The sequence below is a fragment of the Meleagris gallopavo genome, chromosome 22 (genome assembly GCF_905368555.1).
Source record: "Meleagris gallopavo chromosome 22, MGAL_WU_HG_1.1, whole genome shotgun sequence".
Classification (NCBI taxonomy): domain Eukaryota; kingdom Metazoa; phylum Chordata; class Aves; order Galliformes; family Phasianidae; genus Meleagris; species Meleagris gallopavo.
Window position 1 is genome coordinate 3,867,074 of NC_139425.1, and position 14,891 is coordinate 3,881,964.

The 14,891-nt window shown below is 45.1% G+C and overlaps 1 protein-coding gene across 7 annotated transcripts in view; it reads right to left on the bottom strand.

Annotated features, from left to right (window-relative positions):
- The window catches only part of ARHGAP40 (Rho GTPase activating protein 40), a 38,749-nt gene that overhangs the window by 18,702 nt on the left and 5,156 nt on the right, over positions 1-14,891 (bottom strand). Inside the window, exon 1 of one of the 7 annotated variants that reach the window (XM_085241356.1) lies at positions 10,683-10,798. The exons of 4 other annotated variants lie outside the window; for them this stretch is intronic. In XM_085241356.1, the coding sequence (XP_085097482.1) occupies positions 10,683-10,699 (17 nt within the window). In that variant the 5' untranslated portion in view covers positions 10,700-10,798. Of the gene's footprint in view, positions 1-5,809; positions 5,893-6,344; positions 6,828-10,682; positions 10,799-14,891 lie in introns of those variants that run through there. 2 more of the 7 variants (XM_010722327.4, XM_085241354.1) reach the window with 2 other exon arrangements.

Here is a 14,891-nt window from a genome sequence, read left to right on the forward strand (position 1 = left end):
TGGGTGTGATCTTATAGATCTAAGTAGCTGCATACAGTGCTTTTCCTCCCTGCTCAGCCCATTTAGAGCAGGTTCATCTAGCATCCCAGAGATCTCCATGGTTTCAGGCCAAAGCAGAACTGACATCCAGGTAGGCAGAACCTGCCTGAGAACCAAGCAGCAGCTCACATCAAGTGCCTGCTCAGCAGGAAGCCTGCAGCACACATAGCTATGGCAGTGCCTTCCCTGCACCTGCCACAGATCTGCCTGGGAAAAAAACAAACAAACAAAAACCTACCAACATTATAAGCCATGTTGGGCATGGCTTAACCAAGCAGTGCTTTGACTGCGTGGAGTCACACTCACAGCAAGCATTAGGACAGATTCATGGTGTATGTCTGAGAAGGGTCCCAGCATCCTTACAGCACACATCACCAGGCAATACTTCTGCCATCCACCAGCTATATCTGATCTACCAGCACTTTCTGTCCATATCAGTACAATGTAATACTGGTCCAAGGACAGTTTTGTTAGACCACAGTGAATTGCTGTAAGTACTCCTGTCCTCTCCATCCTGTGCTTCTGTACTATCCACTGTTAACTTCCTTCCTTCTACTGCTGGGAATTCACATCACCTGGCAATTCCTGCACACAGAAGCTCCCCTGCTAACCACATGCTGTACCTCTTGTAGGAGAGCTATATCTGAACTATCTGTAGGTTGAATAGCCCAAAAGCCATCTCAGCTTTTTTCTCAACACCTCTGTGGAGTGATGCACTGAACTCTATTTCACCAACGTGCAGGATGCTGATCTCACAAAGCAGCTCTACACAGCCTTACCAGAATCCAAAGCCCAGCTCTACACACCCTAAGCTAACACTATCGTTCCAGTCTTAAAGAGCAACGTAAAGAAAAAGTCAGGCCTCAAAATTTAGAAAATGCCTTATTTTCTGGTCTATGATTTTTTTTCCTGAACACACTGCTTTACAAATGCAGCCAGTCAAGTGGAAGGTTCATTTGAGATTCAGTGCACCTAAGAGATTGTTCTTCCTCATTGCATTCCCAAGTCAACGGAGGGCAATCCATGACGTATAAGCATAGCAACAGTTTAGATTTAAAGTGTAGATTGTTGGCTTAAAAGGTTAATCGCTCAGTTGCAACTGGGCAAAGAGTAAGTGGAATAATCAAGTTCATTCAGATGCACTGCAAATGCAAGAAAAAAAAAAAAAAAGCTTAACATTATGAAGTTTTAAAAATTAACCCAGCAAAAAAAAATGAACTGGGTAGAAAGATCCAACTAAAGGCACCCATAAAGGAACAGCTCTAGGAGGACTGACCATCCCATTGCAACACCCTGTTCTTGTTGGAGGGCACAAATTGCAGCAGGGCTCCGAATTCATTCAGCTCTCCCATCTAACACACCTACCTCTGATTTAACAATATTACCAGCAGTTATGAGACATGAATCTAGACTGGCACAGAGCTCTTATGGTACGTTTTCTCATTTCTTCTACAAATCCAAATTTGTAACATTTGGAATATCGGTAGCCCTTAATAAAGGCCAACTGAGCTCACCAGTCCTGGACTGCAATATGAAATTTCAGAGTAGGTTTTGATCTGTTCCTAGATACTGCCAACACACCGCAAATATACTGTAAACACTCATGCAACTCTTGGACCTCTTGAATATCAAAATAAAATAAACACTGTTGCTATGGATTTGCTCATTCCAGGGTTGAATCACGCCCATCAGAGACCTTCTCTAAGATCTGTTGCTGCCTAGGCTACTTTACTGACTGCTCAACCTCCTTCCCTCACTGAAATACCTCCAAGCAGAGGAACAAATAAAGAAGGTTCTTTCCAAGTATTTCACACAAAGCAGAAGGTGACAAGTGAAGAAAGTGGAATTCCTTTCGTACTGTTTCCAGAAAAAGCTTGTGTGAAAAAAAGGCAACGTGGACTGGATTAAGTTTATACAAGGCACACAAGCACCAAGGTTTAAGCACATTTCCAAAGATTTGGAGTACAAAGACACACATGAAACAAAGAAACAGATGGAAGGAGTCTGAATTATTCTCAAGAGCAAGTCAGAAACAGCACACCAAGTCACACCAGTGCACTTCAGATCCCTGGGACCAAACACAAACTCTTCTAAAAGGAAAAAAAAACAAGAAATTATTTTATCAACTGTTGCAATACTTCAACGGATAAAGAAACTGAGTTGGAGAACAAAAATATGTTAATGTCAGAAAACACGCACATCTTACCAGCTCTCAATTTACTGCAAGGTCAAAAACAATCAAGGAGCACAAGATTAAAGGAAACAAAACAAAACCAGAAAGTAGGCACGTGCAGGAAAAAGCCCCTCTTTAATTTGCTTGCAAGTTCCTGAGCAAGCAGTTTAAATGCAGCTGAAGAACTCGGAAGGTCAGACCATCACAGTTCACAATGTGACAAATTTTCTTGCTTAAAGTCAAGCAGTAGGATAAAGGTATTAAGAAACAACACACAGGAGCATGTAAAATCAAACAGAAAATCCACAAGTCTTACAGATTGGTATACTTAGATAGATCTTACTTAAAGAACTGAAACTTTAAACCTCGGTCTTTCTTTCAAATACATAAATATTAATACGATAACAGAACCTGGCTGAAGGATTCAGTGTATTTGTCAAAACCTCAGATGAAGCATGCACAATTAGCTATGCCATTCAGAATTACAATTTCCAGTTAGCAAATATAACACAAGAGATGTCTGGTGGGCATAAGTTCCGTAATTTTTCTACAAACAGAAGAAAATCAGTTCAGAAGTCACACAAAGGTTGCAAATCTTTAAAGTCCAACTCTAAAGACTGATTCTCATCCTTTCAATTTCCCAGGCTTTGTAGGCAGTCTCCAGCACAAGTTGCCAACTTGCTCCATCTCCTCCATCCATGGAGTGGAAGGGCAACATTGGAGTGCTATTCAAGCTTCTTAGAGCAGACCAAAAAAGTAAAGACAGACTAATTATCAAATTACTGTGGCAAAGATGAACAGAAACTTTCCCAATAAACACCCAGCATGCCTTACTTTCACTAACTTAACTAAGCTAAGGCTTAGAAGAACCAGAATCAAAGTGATCTCAGAAGCAGATGCCACTGCTGATGTATCTTTGTGTATCTCTGACCGGGGGGGATTTGCTCACACAGCTGTCATTGACACACAGCCCATCTCAGAGGGTACTCCCACACAAAGCCATAGTGCCCAGTCCACTTTGTGCTGCTGCCGAACCCCACCTATGTTTGTACTAAGGCCTTTTAGCAAGGACTTCTTATCCAAGGGCAGACATACTTGAAGGTATCTACAGCGCAAGTGAGAATAGTTAAGATGTCACTATTACAATTTACTAATAAGATTACAGCTTGTTTTCAGTAACACAGCAATCAGTTCATCAAGATCTTCCATTATGCAAGCAGCTCTGGGGGCAGTGTCACTTAGGGTTGTTTTGAAGAAGCCTGTTCTGCAAGTGATAACGAGGACATGCCGGATGGCTCTGCATACGTGGAGGAGTCACTGAGAGCAGGTCCAGCTTTCCCCCACCACAACAACAACACAGCCACTCCCCAGCTCCTGTCCGGACATCCCAAGTGATACCAGAGAGACAAAACAGTGATTATCTGGCCAGCAGTGAAGGAACTGAAATCCTTCAGCACTGGGGCTTTTCTGTAAGGCACTGCTTTAGCACAGCATCCTCAGCATGCCTTGTGCTGGGCTTCAGCTCTTGAGATAGCATCCAAATAATGCACAGGTTGCAATTTATCTGAAAATAAGTACTTAAGAGTGAAGAAACTCCATTTCAATACAGACACCCCAGCCCTCAATCTGAAACAGGCTTATCTCCACTCTCCCTGGTAGGTGTCTAAATAAGCAAGCCAAGGAAGAGCAAAATTTGCCTGTAATTACAGATTTGCCCGGAGGTCTCTCAGCCCGAAACTGAGAACTGAGAACAAACATGGGACTGATAAGCCCATGCAGATACAGACAAATCAAAAATACCTAAAGCCACGTTTAGTTCAGTCTATCAGCTGGCTGCCTGCTCCATCTTGTTCAGATTTGCCTTGGCCTCAGAAGCCACAAGTCGTGCCCTCAGTTTTTTGTCTCCCATAAGATCTTATAGTGGTCCCTGCTCACTTTCCCTGCTCAGCAAGGTGCCCCAAACAGGAAAGGATTTCATTGCATGGACATCCTGCCGACAGAAATGGGCACGGGCAGAACAACAGCTAGCAGCACTACAGTGCTCAATGCCATTTTGGACTGATCTGTTGTACATTTACGTGAAATTCATTAACTAAGAAGCTACTCATGCCCGTTAGTGACTTGTCTGTCACATCCCTGCAGTGTCAGGGACTTCAGCAAGGCTCCAATGAGTCAGTGCCTCCCAGTTACCAAAGCCATCCTCAAAACACGTGTCTGCTGCCTTACATCAGATGAGATGTACTTCCTTTACTCCTGTCACCTGTGACTTTAGGCAAGATGCTCAACCTGTACACTTCAGCTTCCCACATTCAGGGAAGAGCAGGATGGTGGCCAAGTAGCTTTCAGAGCATGTCTGGATCCTTTATAAACGACATTCTCGACTTGTTTTTGAGATTACTCACTCAAACAAGGAGTTTTTACAAAAGCACAAATTTACCTAAACATCCTACAACTGCATTAATGTTGACAAGACAAGAGTAAGATGCCAGCCAGCACAGAACAAGGGGTTGAGAATCGAGCTACACTTAGTCCATAAGAGGCCTAGGGGTGCTGGAACACAGGAAAATCAGATACAAAGCCCTCACTTGGATTTCTCACAGGAGTTATAATGCATAAGATGAACTGCTTGGCTATTACACTGCCATGAAAAGGCTCCACTCGTTGATGACCTATAAATAGCACTTAAATGGAGGCCAAGTAGTGAGAGGAAGAAATGCTGGCTGTGCAGAAAGCAAGCCTGCCAAGAACAGCCGCCAAGCTGGGAGTGGATCTGCAGCAGCTGCTGAGGGCAGGGAACCCCCACGGCAGCAACAAGCTGGGTACAGCCTGCAAAGCCTGCACCCAGCCGGCAATGCTGGGGCAGCAGCTGCCTTTTGTCAGGAGATCTTTGGGGATGTGACAACACTATATTCTCTGACTGGGAAAGCAGTGAGCATCCCACAGTGACTGCTGCTGAAATAGTTGTTAAAGGCAATTAATCAGACCACAAGGATGTTCCGTGTGCCATTTCACAACCACCTCATCGTACAGGCATATGTCACATCTGTGCCACTGCAGGAGTGTGGGTAAGCTTGGGACATATCTCACTTGCTGTTAAGGCTGGATGAACGGATGCAAAGTGCCACTGGTTAGAAGTTAAACGGCCTGGTCAAATCTAGTGAGCAAACAGGGCGTTCTGCTGTTGCATCTCCTCAGATCTGACTGCAGAGGTACTCTGGCACCAGTATACACACACTGGAACAAATTCAGCTTGTTTGGCATAGAACTGAAGTTGTTACAGGAGAAAGAAACCCTGGAATAGTGTAAGTTTAGTTCTTTTACGCATAGATAAATTTAAGTAATTTACTACATTATTGCTATGTTGTTCCCCTTAACATTTATTATTTTTCTTAATCACAAACTTTGCCCAGGATCTTATCAAGCCGTCCTTTCTTGCTCCTACACCCACAGCCAAAACAGGCCAGGAAAAGTGAGAAGCCAGAAAGGGACACAGAGGAGGGTACAGCAGTTGCATTCACACAAAACCAACACGTGTCCATTAGTGCACCAGAAAGACATTCAGAAACATGGCCAATTTTTAAACCGATGCAAACAGACCTCAGATGCAGTCTTAAAGCTGATGTCCAGTAAGCACAGAGAGAAGGGTCTTCGTAAAGTGAAGTCATTCCGTTTGCAGTCGTTGTACCTCTCAGCACACAAGTTTTGCAGATTATTTGTAACTAAGCAGTTCTGACCTTCCCACAGCTCTTTAAGTCACCAGAAAGGCTTTAAAGCACACATGTTGCTACGGCACCTTCACTGCCACCTTAGAAGATGCACACGATGTTCACTGCAGCCCCTGCAGCACTACCCCCAACACAAACACACTCCTGCAGCTCCCACCCACACTTTGCTGCACTGGCACCGATGGACAAAACTATCAGGTTTATACAAAACAGGAAAATTCAGTACATTCGATTTTCACAATCAAGGCAGTTGAAGCACAGTTTAAGAGAAAATATTACAACCAGGTCGCTTCTGGAAATCTACCCCCTTTCCATCTCCCCTGCCACAGGTCTCTGCCCTTACCTCCCCCCTGCCTTCTGGACGCAGTGAACACGCACAGAGCCGTGCCCCAGCCCAAAGCCCGTACCTGCAGGAGCAGCATGCCGGCTGCATCGGCTGCAGCACCACCTGGGGCCGCGGGATGCGGGTCCTGGCAAACCCTGAGCCCCTCTTGCCGAGCTTGTCCATATTCGGTGGGAAGGGGGAGGCGGTCAGCCCATCCGCACCGCACCAAGCGCCGCTGCCGAGCCAAGGAGCCCGCAACCAACTGCCAAGGGCTGCTCCTCGTCACCGGGCAGGTGTGCAGCTGATTGGGTACCTGCACACGTCCTCTCCTCCCTCCCCATCCGCCCTCCCCAGGATGGAGCAGGAGTCACCGTAAATACACCTGGGACTTCAAGGCAGCCCCGCCAGGGCTGAGCTCCCTGCCTGGAACACAGCTGAAGGACGAGGCACAAGGCCAGCGTCCAGCACTCGGCACGACTGGAGAATAGCAAGAAGCTATTCCAAACTAGAGCTTGCTCAATAATCACCGAGTCTCAGCTCTGCGAAAAAGTAACTCCCACAGGCAGTGCTGGGGAGGAGGAGTTGGTATATTTGCTCCTCAAAATCTTACTTCTCTGGAGACGGGAGAAAAACCAAAGTATCTGGCAGGGAATGGGGAGGGAAGGAGGCGGCAAAGCAAAACAAAACACTGAGCAACAACAACCACAAAAAAGAGCTCTTATTAAAAAAGCAAATACAGCATACTCTGCCATCGTTTGGCACTGAATAAGACAGATTTATGGAAGGCACTGGTATTGAAAGAGCAGCATAAACCCATGACACCTACAGAAGGCATCCTGTTTTAGCACCTCACCAACAAGCAGTATGTGAGCAAGCAGAGGGTTAAGACAAGCACACCCCCATCTCTCTGCTGTACCTAATAGGTCTTATCCTCTCTCTACTATTCCCATTCTCCCCACCAAATCTCCTCTCACAGTATTCCTGTAACTTCCCTTTCCTTTAACATTTATTCTTCTCCATCCTGAAGTCCAAGTTACAAATAAGTCATTTGTTTAAATTTTCCTTAACGAAGACATGCAAAGTTTCTTTGGCACAGGTAATAACTGCACTTGTTTCCAATGCTCTGGTAAGACTGGATCTATGGGTCAGCCTGCTTTGCCTGCGATGGCTTAAAAGGGCAGCAGCAGCTATTTTGGAGACAATCCCTCATGAAAGCATGCAAAGAAGCAATCTCAGTTTCTTCCTACCCATTAATACAGCCCTTCTCCCAGCCATGGCATTAGCCTAGCCACTGGAACCCCACCTTGCAAGCATGTACCCTATTTGTCCCACAAGTAACACAACCCAACTGCCCAAAATCCCATCAGATCCACCCCCGTCCCTTCAGACAGACTCATTTTACGGGAGGATTATCCCAGACAGCTGAGCTACCCCAGCAGTTCCACAGTCCTTGCATTTACATTCTATCTTACATTCCTAATGAGTATCATCAGGGATCAGGTTCACAGTCTGGGTTATCCATGTAGCTTTCCTATGTATGGCCCAAACCAAGATAAACAACTGAATCCATCAGCCTGGAAGACTCTCAGCTTGTGAAATCCACACTTAAAAAGAAAGCCCATCCATGAGCTTTCACAGTTGCTCTGAATTACACGTAGGCAGCATGTTATCAGAACACGTCCAACACTTAATACCTTACTAACATGCTAAAAGCCTTCAAAGCTGTTCTCATGCTTTTAATCAAGTACACGAGACAAGAGTTGCTGTAGACTACACCTGACACTGTATATACATCAAAATAGACATATTCTGTTGGACATTGTCTCCTGAGTAAAGAAAAGCGTTTGAACAATGCTCTCAGATATATGGTTTAACTCTTGTATTTATTTCCTTCTATAGTCAGGAATTGGAGATGATGATTCTCAGGAGTCCCTCCCAGTTCAGATAATCCATGATTCCACATGACCCCACAGATGGCCCAGCTTTTGAGAGACAAGAGATCAAGTAGCAGCAAAGCCAGAAACATTTGTGAGCACATTTGGCTCCAGAAGGCTTCACACCAAGCACACCTTGCCCTAAAACAAGCAGCTGTGTTTCAGGTTGTTCCTTCTTGGTTACACAAAAGCTGCCAGGTCTGGAGGTAGCTGGGCACAACAGCCCATAACTGCCTCTCTTTTATCCCTCAGCCCTTTTTCTTCTTATCCCATTTCCTTTGCTAACTCCAGCCAGCTGCTTTGATTTTTTGTTAGGTTTTCAGACAGACTGAGACAGTCACAGGTATGAGTTAGCTGCATCGTCACAGGTTCCTAAAACAACAGCGATAATTCAGCCAGGCTTGTTGCAAGGCAAGGCAGAAATTAAAGGATTCAGAATGAAAACAGAATTCTTTAGTAGTACATTTAATTACTCATATAAAGCAGTAAGCAAGCATTACGGAAAACGTAAGGCCTAATTGGATAATGAGGTGCATGCTACAGCAGTTCTCCACTTGGAGCCTTGTGTATATTTATACCAGCCTGGTTATTTGTGACATTTCAGAGGAATAATCGTCAAGTTTATTTCCTGGTTTGAGAGGCCAGGAGGAGGAATTGAACAGAGAGGCACAGCGAGTCTCTAATTGAGGATAAATATCCCAACTCCTGTTTTGAGCTTCAGTTCACCAGGAGAGATTCCTGATGTCACTAGAGATGAGCCAGGCCAACCGGGACCAGATCATCTTTCTCAAATACGGAGACAAAGAGGCACGCCAGCACTCCCAGCACTCGCTTTGTTCACATGAATCACTGCTACCAGCCCAGCACTGCCAACGTCACGGCTTCAGCGCATGAGTTATTTCTGAAGGTATCTATGGATCCTGCCAAACCAAAGTGTCTTGACTTGCTCAGGAAGCCTGATTTATTTATTTTATTTCAGGACCAAAAAGGAGAAGGTAAAATAACTTCCCACATTTTCAGACAGTGAGGAATTTCAGCTGGGCAAAACACGTGATGTCTGGAGACCCAAAGGCTCCAGGTCCTTCTGCCATCCCAGGGACTGTCAGTGCACCAGCACACAGCCCAGCAGAGCTCGGTGGCAGTGCTGTGGGTTGGATGGAGCACAGTGGCCCGGCCCTGCATTCAGCTCCTTGAGGCAGCATTTCATTTGCCAGGCATCCCCAAAGTGATTTGTTAGCTAGAAAATCGAACGCAAGAGAATGGCACTGCGATCTGGAGTAGAGTGCAGAATTTGAATGTAGCTCAAACCCCTTCCATCCAACTCTTTTTTCCTTCCAGAAAGGTTCATTTCCAAGGAATACTGAATATTAAGAAAGCTCAAAAGTAATTTGAACCCCCTTCCACACCATCGTAGACCAAGAAAATACTCAAACTGCATTACCTACTCGTCACGTGGAGCCATTAAGATTAACAGATTACAGCTTCTGGAGTCACCAAGGCAGTGAGATTACCCAGGCCCCAGCTTGCTCTCAGCCTGCCATGGAAGCAGCACCCAGGCCATGGCCTGGGGCACAACACAGTGCAACAGGCACATGGGCTCTCTGCTCTGCCCTGCAAGACCCAACTGGCTCCTCCTGGCTCAACAGCCAGCAAGAAACTGCAGCTCTCAGGCCCTTCAGTGCGAGACTCAATTTGTCATGCTGCTGGGAAGAAACTCCAGCTCCCCCAGGTGTGCCTGTAGCAATCCAGCAAGAATGGAGGTAAAGCACCACGTGCAGCATCACCCATTGACCCTCCCTGCCCCGCATGGTGAGGATGGCTCAGACCTGACAGCATACAGGTCAGACCCTGCTTAAAACAGAACACGAGAGCCACGAGCTCTGTGTCAGAGCACATAATCAGCTTTACTGTGCCTAGGAGTTGTAACAGAGGATTAGGATGTTGGGTGGTGGGCAAACAGCACAAACAGATGAATCCTATGCAGAGACTGCAGACACGCAAATGGTTTTTAATCTCATGTTAAAAAAATAAAAAATTCAAAGGAAAAAAAAAACATTTAAATGGTGCATAATAATTTAGTTGTGAGAAACTTAAACATTGGGGAAAAAAAAAAAAGACTCACTGCAAACACCAAAACCCAAATGATTACTAGCATGCAGCTTACTGCCTTGCCCTGGGGCTCGTGGCCACTGGACAAAGGCAAAAGGCAAACAGAAGGCAGTGCCCTGCTGTCTGCTTGGTGCTGCCGTGGCTTGGGGGAGAAAAGGAAGAGGAAAAGATCCAGTACTGTTTATGCACGTGTGTATTTAAATCAGTGAACTGCAAAGTGGTTTAAACCTAATTACTACCGTAAATGTAATTTAAACCACCCAAAACCTTTCCACTGCTCAAGGAAGAGCTGTGACAATGGAAGGAAGCGCTAAGACACAACAGCTATTCTTAATAGAAAAAACATTTACTCTGATGAATAACCAAGACCTACTTACCGACATACATTGAACATCTTTCTGCCTTCTGGGCATTTTCAACTGGGTAAAATTAGAAACCACAGCGGATTTCTGAGGATGACCTTGTTTATCTCCCTACTCAAACACACGCCTGAACACTTGCTGGTGCCAGGTCTTGCAAAAACCATGTCTTTCTTGGTGGATGCTGAAGGCAGAAAAGTGACAGGCAGTACAGCCCTGCACTAATGACCACCTGGCTGCTTGTTCACTTCCTCTAAGCACGGGGGCCTGCAGTCACTGCAACCAGCTGACAGAGTGCCACGCACCATGTGTAAGGTGTGATGGAGGGAGGCAGAAGGGGCAGAGGATCAGCTGTGACTTTGCTGGCTGCAATGAATCACCACAGCAAATGGCAGCCCTGCCGGGTCAGCCCAGCTCTCAGGGACTGGATTCCCACGGCAGAGCTCGCCCAGCATCGTCGTCATCTCTGGCAGAGGCTGATGTGAGCACGTTGCACCTCCTTTATTTTCACAGAAAAAGAAGAGGGAAGAGCTCAAATTCCAAAGTGTCCATCCCTAGCCATTTCACAAACCTCATTTTGATTTCTGACAGTTGGATTTCCCTTTCCCTTTGGGTAAATGGATGGGGCAATAGCTACAAATAGCTCATTTCTGATCCTGCTCCTATCCGCAGCTGCTGCCCCAGTTCCCAGTCCAGAAGTGTGATGCACTGGGCCGTCACCCTGTTTGTTTCCTCACCATAATCACAGGCAGTGGGATGGGCTCCACGGGCTGAACTCACCATGAGTCAGTGTGTTTTTGGGCATCCCGTAGAAGTTACTGCCCAAAAAATGCCAAGCATCCACTCTCTTAGAAAAGAAGTCATGCACGTGGCTCCATGATCAGCACAAATGCTTTAGAGCTACCAAGGTTATGAGACAGCTGAACAGCAGCTACTGATTGCTTAGCTCAGATAAGCAAGAGTTTCAGCAAGGACAGAAAAACAATGGGAGAAATAACACGGGAGTGATACCATCATAGCTACACAGCTATGTTGGTTAGACTAAGAGCAAAATTCTACAGGTCCAAGCCTGGACAAAGTATAAATGAAGTTTAGCAAGTTATGTCTTCTTTTTGTGTATGCGTGTGTGGTTTTGTTGGCTCCTTACTCTTTTTGAGGGGGTGGAAGAGTATTTAGTTTAGTATTTTAAACACATTACATCTGCTCAGATGTTTTATATTGGGTGAGACTAGCTGAAACTATTTTATATACTACATTTGAATCCACCCTGTCTTACTGAAATTTGTCTTGTTGGATGATTTCAATAAAAACTAAATCCACTTACCTAGGTATTTCAAACTGTTTCAAGATCTAAAGATCTAGAGAAAAATGGCCCCCACAGAGGTTCCTCCACAGGAAGGATACAGAAATACTGAGCATGTTGTTGGGAATTAATCAACACTCCTTTGCTTATTTGCGTTCTCTCTCCAATGAGCAAATGATGTTGTCAGGTTTCTGCCTCCTGAGATGCAGTGGGGCTGGAACTTGCACCAGCCTGAGCCATCCACCTTCTCCCCATTGGTTTGGGAACATCTCCCAGTGCAGAGACATAGGAGTTGCTTCCTGCATTTGCAGAACAAGCGACTGCAAGCCCTGCTGAGGGCAGCGGGGACACAGCAATACGGCTCTTTCAAAGGGAGCAGCATTTTTACTGGTCCTTCTTACTCAGTTATCTCCAAAATAAGATTTAATACAGCCTAGGAGCAGATGTTTTTAATAGTAGACAATAGTAAGGGCCGATTACTAGACTCATAAGCAACAGTTGTGTTTGTACTTAGAAGTGCCATCGTCATTTATCCTAACAGGCTTCTCTTCTACTTTGTCATCCCTTCAACAGATCCCTAGGAGATCGGAAGCATCCCATGATTTATATTTATGGCCATCCTCCTTGATTGTCGTCTAGAAGAGAGCTGGGACAGAAACAGAACTGGCATGCTTTTTTAGAAATGGAGAAGTTAAAAAAAATAATGGCAGCTGTCACCATTTGTGCTACACCAGAGTCTCGCTCTGCAGTCAGCACGGAGCTTGTCTGTACTAGTTTCTTCTATAAACGATGCAACAGCTGGAGCAGGACTTGTTGGGAATGCTGAAACTGATTTCACAACACAGCTAGCAGCTCTTTCCGAACTATTAGTAGTCAAGATTTCATTAGCTCATTAGGGGTGGATTTGTTTTTCCAAAATATTCATGACCAAATTTAATTACATGAGTCTTCATGGAAACCATAAGACTGCAGACATGATCTGGGACTTTAGAACCAGTGAGGGGAATAGAAGAGCTTGCTGCAGACCTTAGCAGACAGCTTTGCAATGCAGGATTTGGGCAGGTTAACTGCACACTGACCGTCCCAAAGGTCAGTGGGAGACCACAACAGTGCCTACAAACAACCCCCCATGTGCTGTGTACTGGCATACAAAGACTCACTGCTCTGCCTGCAGGGCTGAAGAGATCAGAGCTCTCATATCAACATCAAGTGCTGGTGCAAGATAAATTCTCATTCTTCAGTTTACACGCAGTGTACAAGTTCAGAACAATACAGTGCTATTCCAGAGGCAGAAAGTCAACATCATAAAATCAACCACTGAATAAACACCGTCAAGTCCAACAAATTAAAGGATCACACATTCAATTTGGACTTCCAGTTGAGCTGAAAACTAAAAACATTTCATAAAGGTGAATCTAAAGACATACACACAAGCAGATAAACTGTAGCACCTATGTATTACCTCACAGCTCTACTAAATCCAATGGACTGTTATAACCAAACTGACACTCTAGACTATGCATTGGAACCAGGCTGGTCTAAGCAACCCAACTTTCGTACAACAGGCGTTCTCTGACAAAGGCATTTCTTGGCTATGGCTGCTCCCGCAGTTCAGGCTGTGGCCCAACACACAGTGCACAGCCACCACAGTTCAACCTGACCAGTGCTGGAGCTGCACCACCAACCTAAAACGAGAACTCCTCAGATGCTCAGCACAATGAGATGAGGCACACCGCCCTTGCAGCTGTGCAGAAGCAAGGGATGGGCACTTTCTGACAACACAGAAGCTCCTCAAAATTATCTGGAACAACTCACAGGAATGGTAGAGCCCCAGCTTCCACACTGGAAGGTATAAATACATCAGGTTACCCCAAAAGCCTTTCAAGCACACCCAGGGCAGACCCTGCAGCATCCTCATGGCTAAGGCTCTCAGGACACCCACCATGATGCAGGGGCACTGAACCACAACAGAGGAGCAAGGATGAGCTCTCACCATGAGCAGGAAACCAATTGCTCATAAACACACAAATAAGTGATTTTGTGAATTAATGAAACAACTAATGAGGAAATTAACCAGTCTATTGAAAGGGGACTGAGTCCTTGTTTGATTTTCAACCAAAGAACTTATGACATGGAAGTTTGATTCGTATGGTAAGTTGTCCTGTATAGGAGAGGTCTAAACAAACCACGATACTTGGCTCAGTATTAATGTCAGAAATAATACAGGGTTAAATGACATTCATAGACTCACAGCTTGCAACAAAGTGGCAGCTTCTCAACCTTCACAAAGACTAGCATCTCTGCCATCTGCTTTGTTTACACTAGCAACATAAGCCAAAATTGCACAGAGTTAACAGAAAACCCTTAAACAAGAAATTCTCTTTGGTTCCACTTCTTCATTTGCATCCTGGTTCATATTTTTTCCTAGCTGATACATAATTCCACCACGTCCTGGTGTTTAAAAAAGCCCTGAGCTCTCCCAAGTGACCTTACAGCTCTGTGCTTGCTCCAAACTCTTCCTGGCCTGCAAACATCCGGCAGCTCCATGCCTGCTTCACACTGGCCAAGAGAATGTAGGAAGTGCTGAGTGAATGAACTCTGCAACTCTTGGATCAGGGATAGCGTTAGGATAAATGCTCCCAGGAGAGATTCTTCCTCTCCTGCTAATCAAAGGAAATACTCCATCTAAATACAGCTGGCACCTTTATCTACTTTTACCTTTCTTATGCACAAGCTGGAGTCAGTCCAGGATCGTAGAGTATTTGACCAAAACAACTGTATCTCATATCAGCTGCAGGGATGTATATACTGCAGCATCATGCCTACCTTCCGCTATGAGGCATGAAAGGATTTCCTTCCACTGTGTTAGTCCTGCTGTTTTCAAACATTAACATTGTCTGAGCTTTACCTTGACAGAGAAAAAC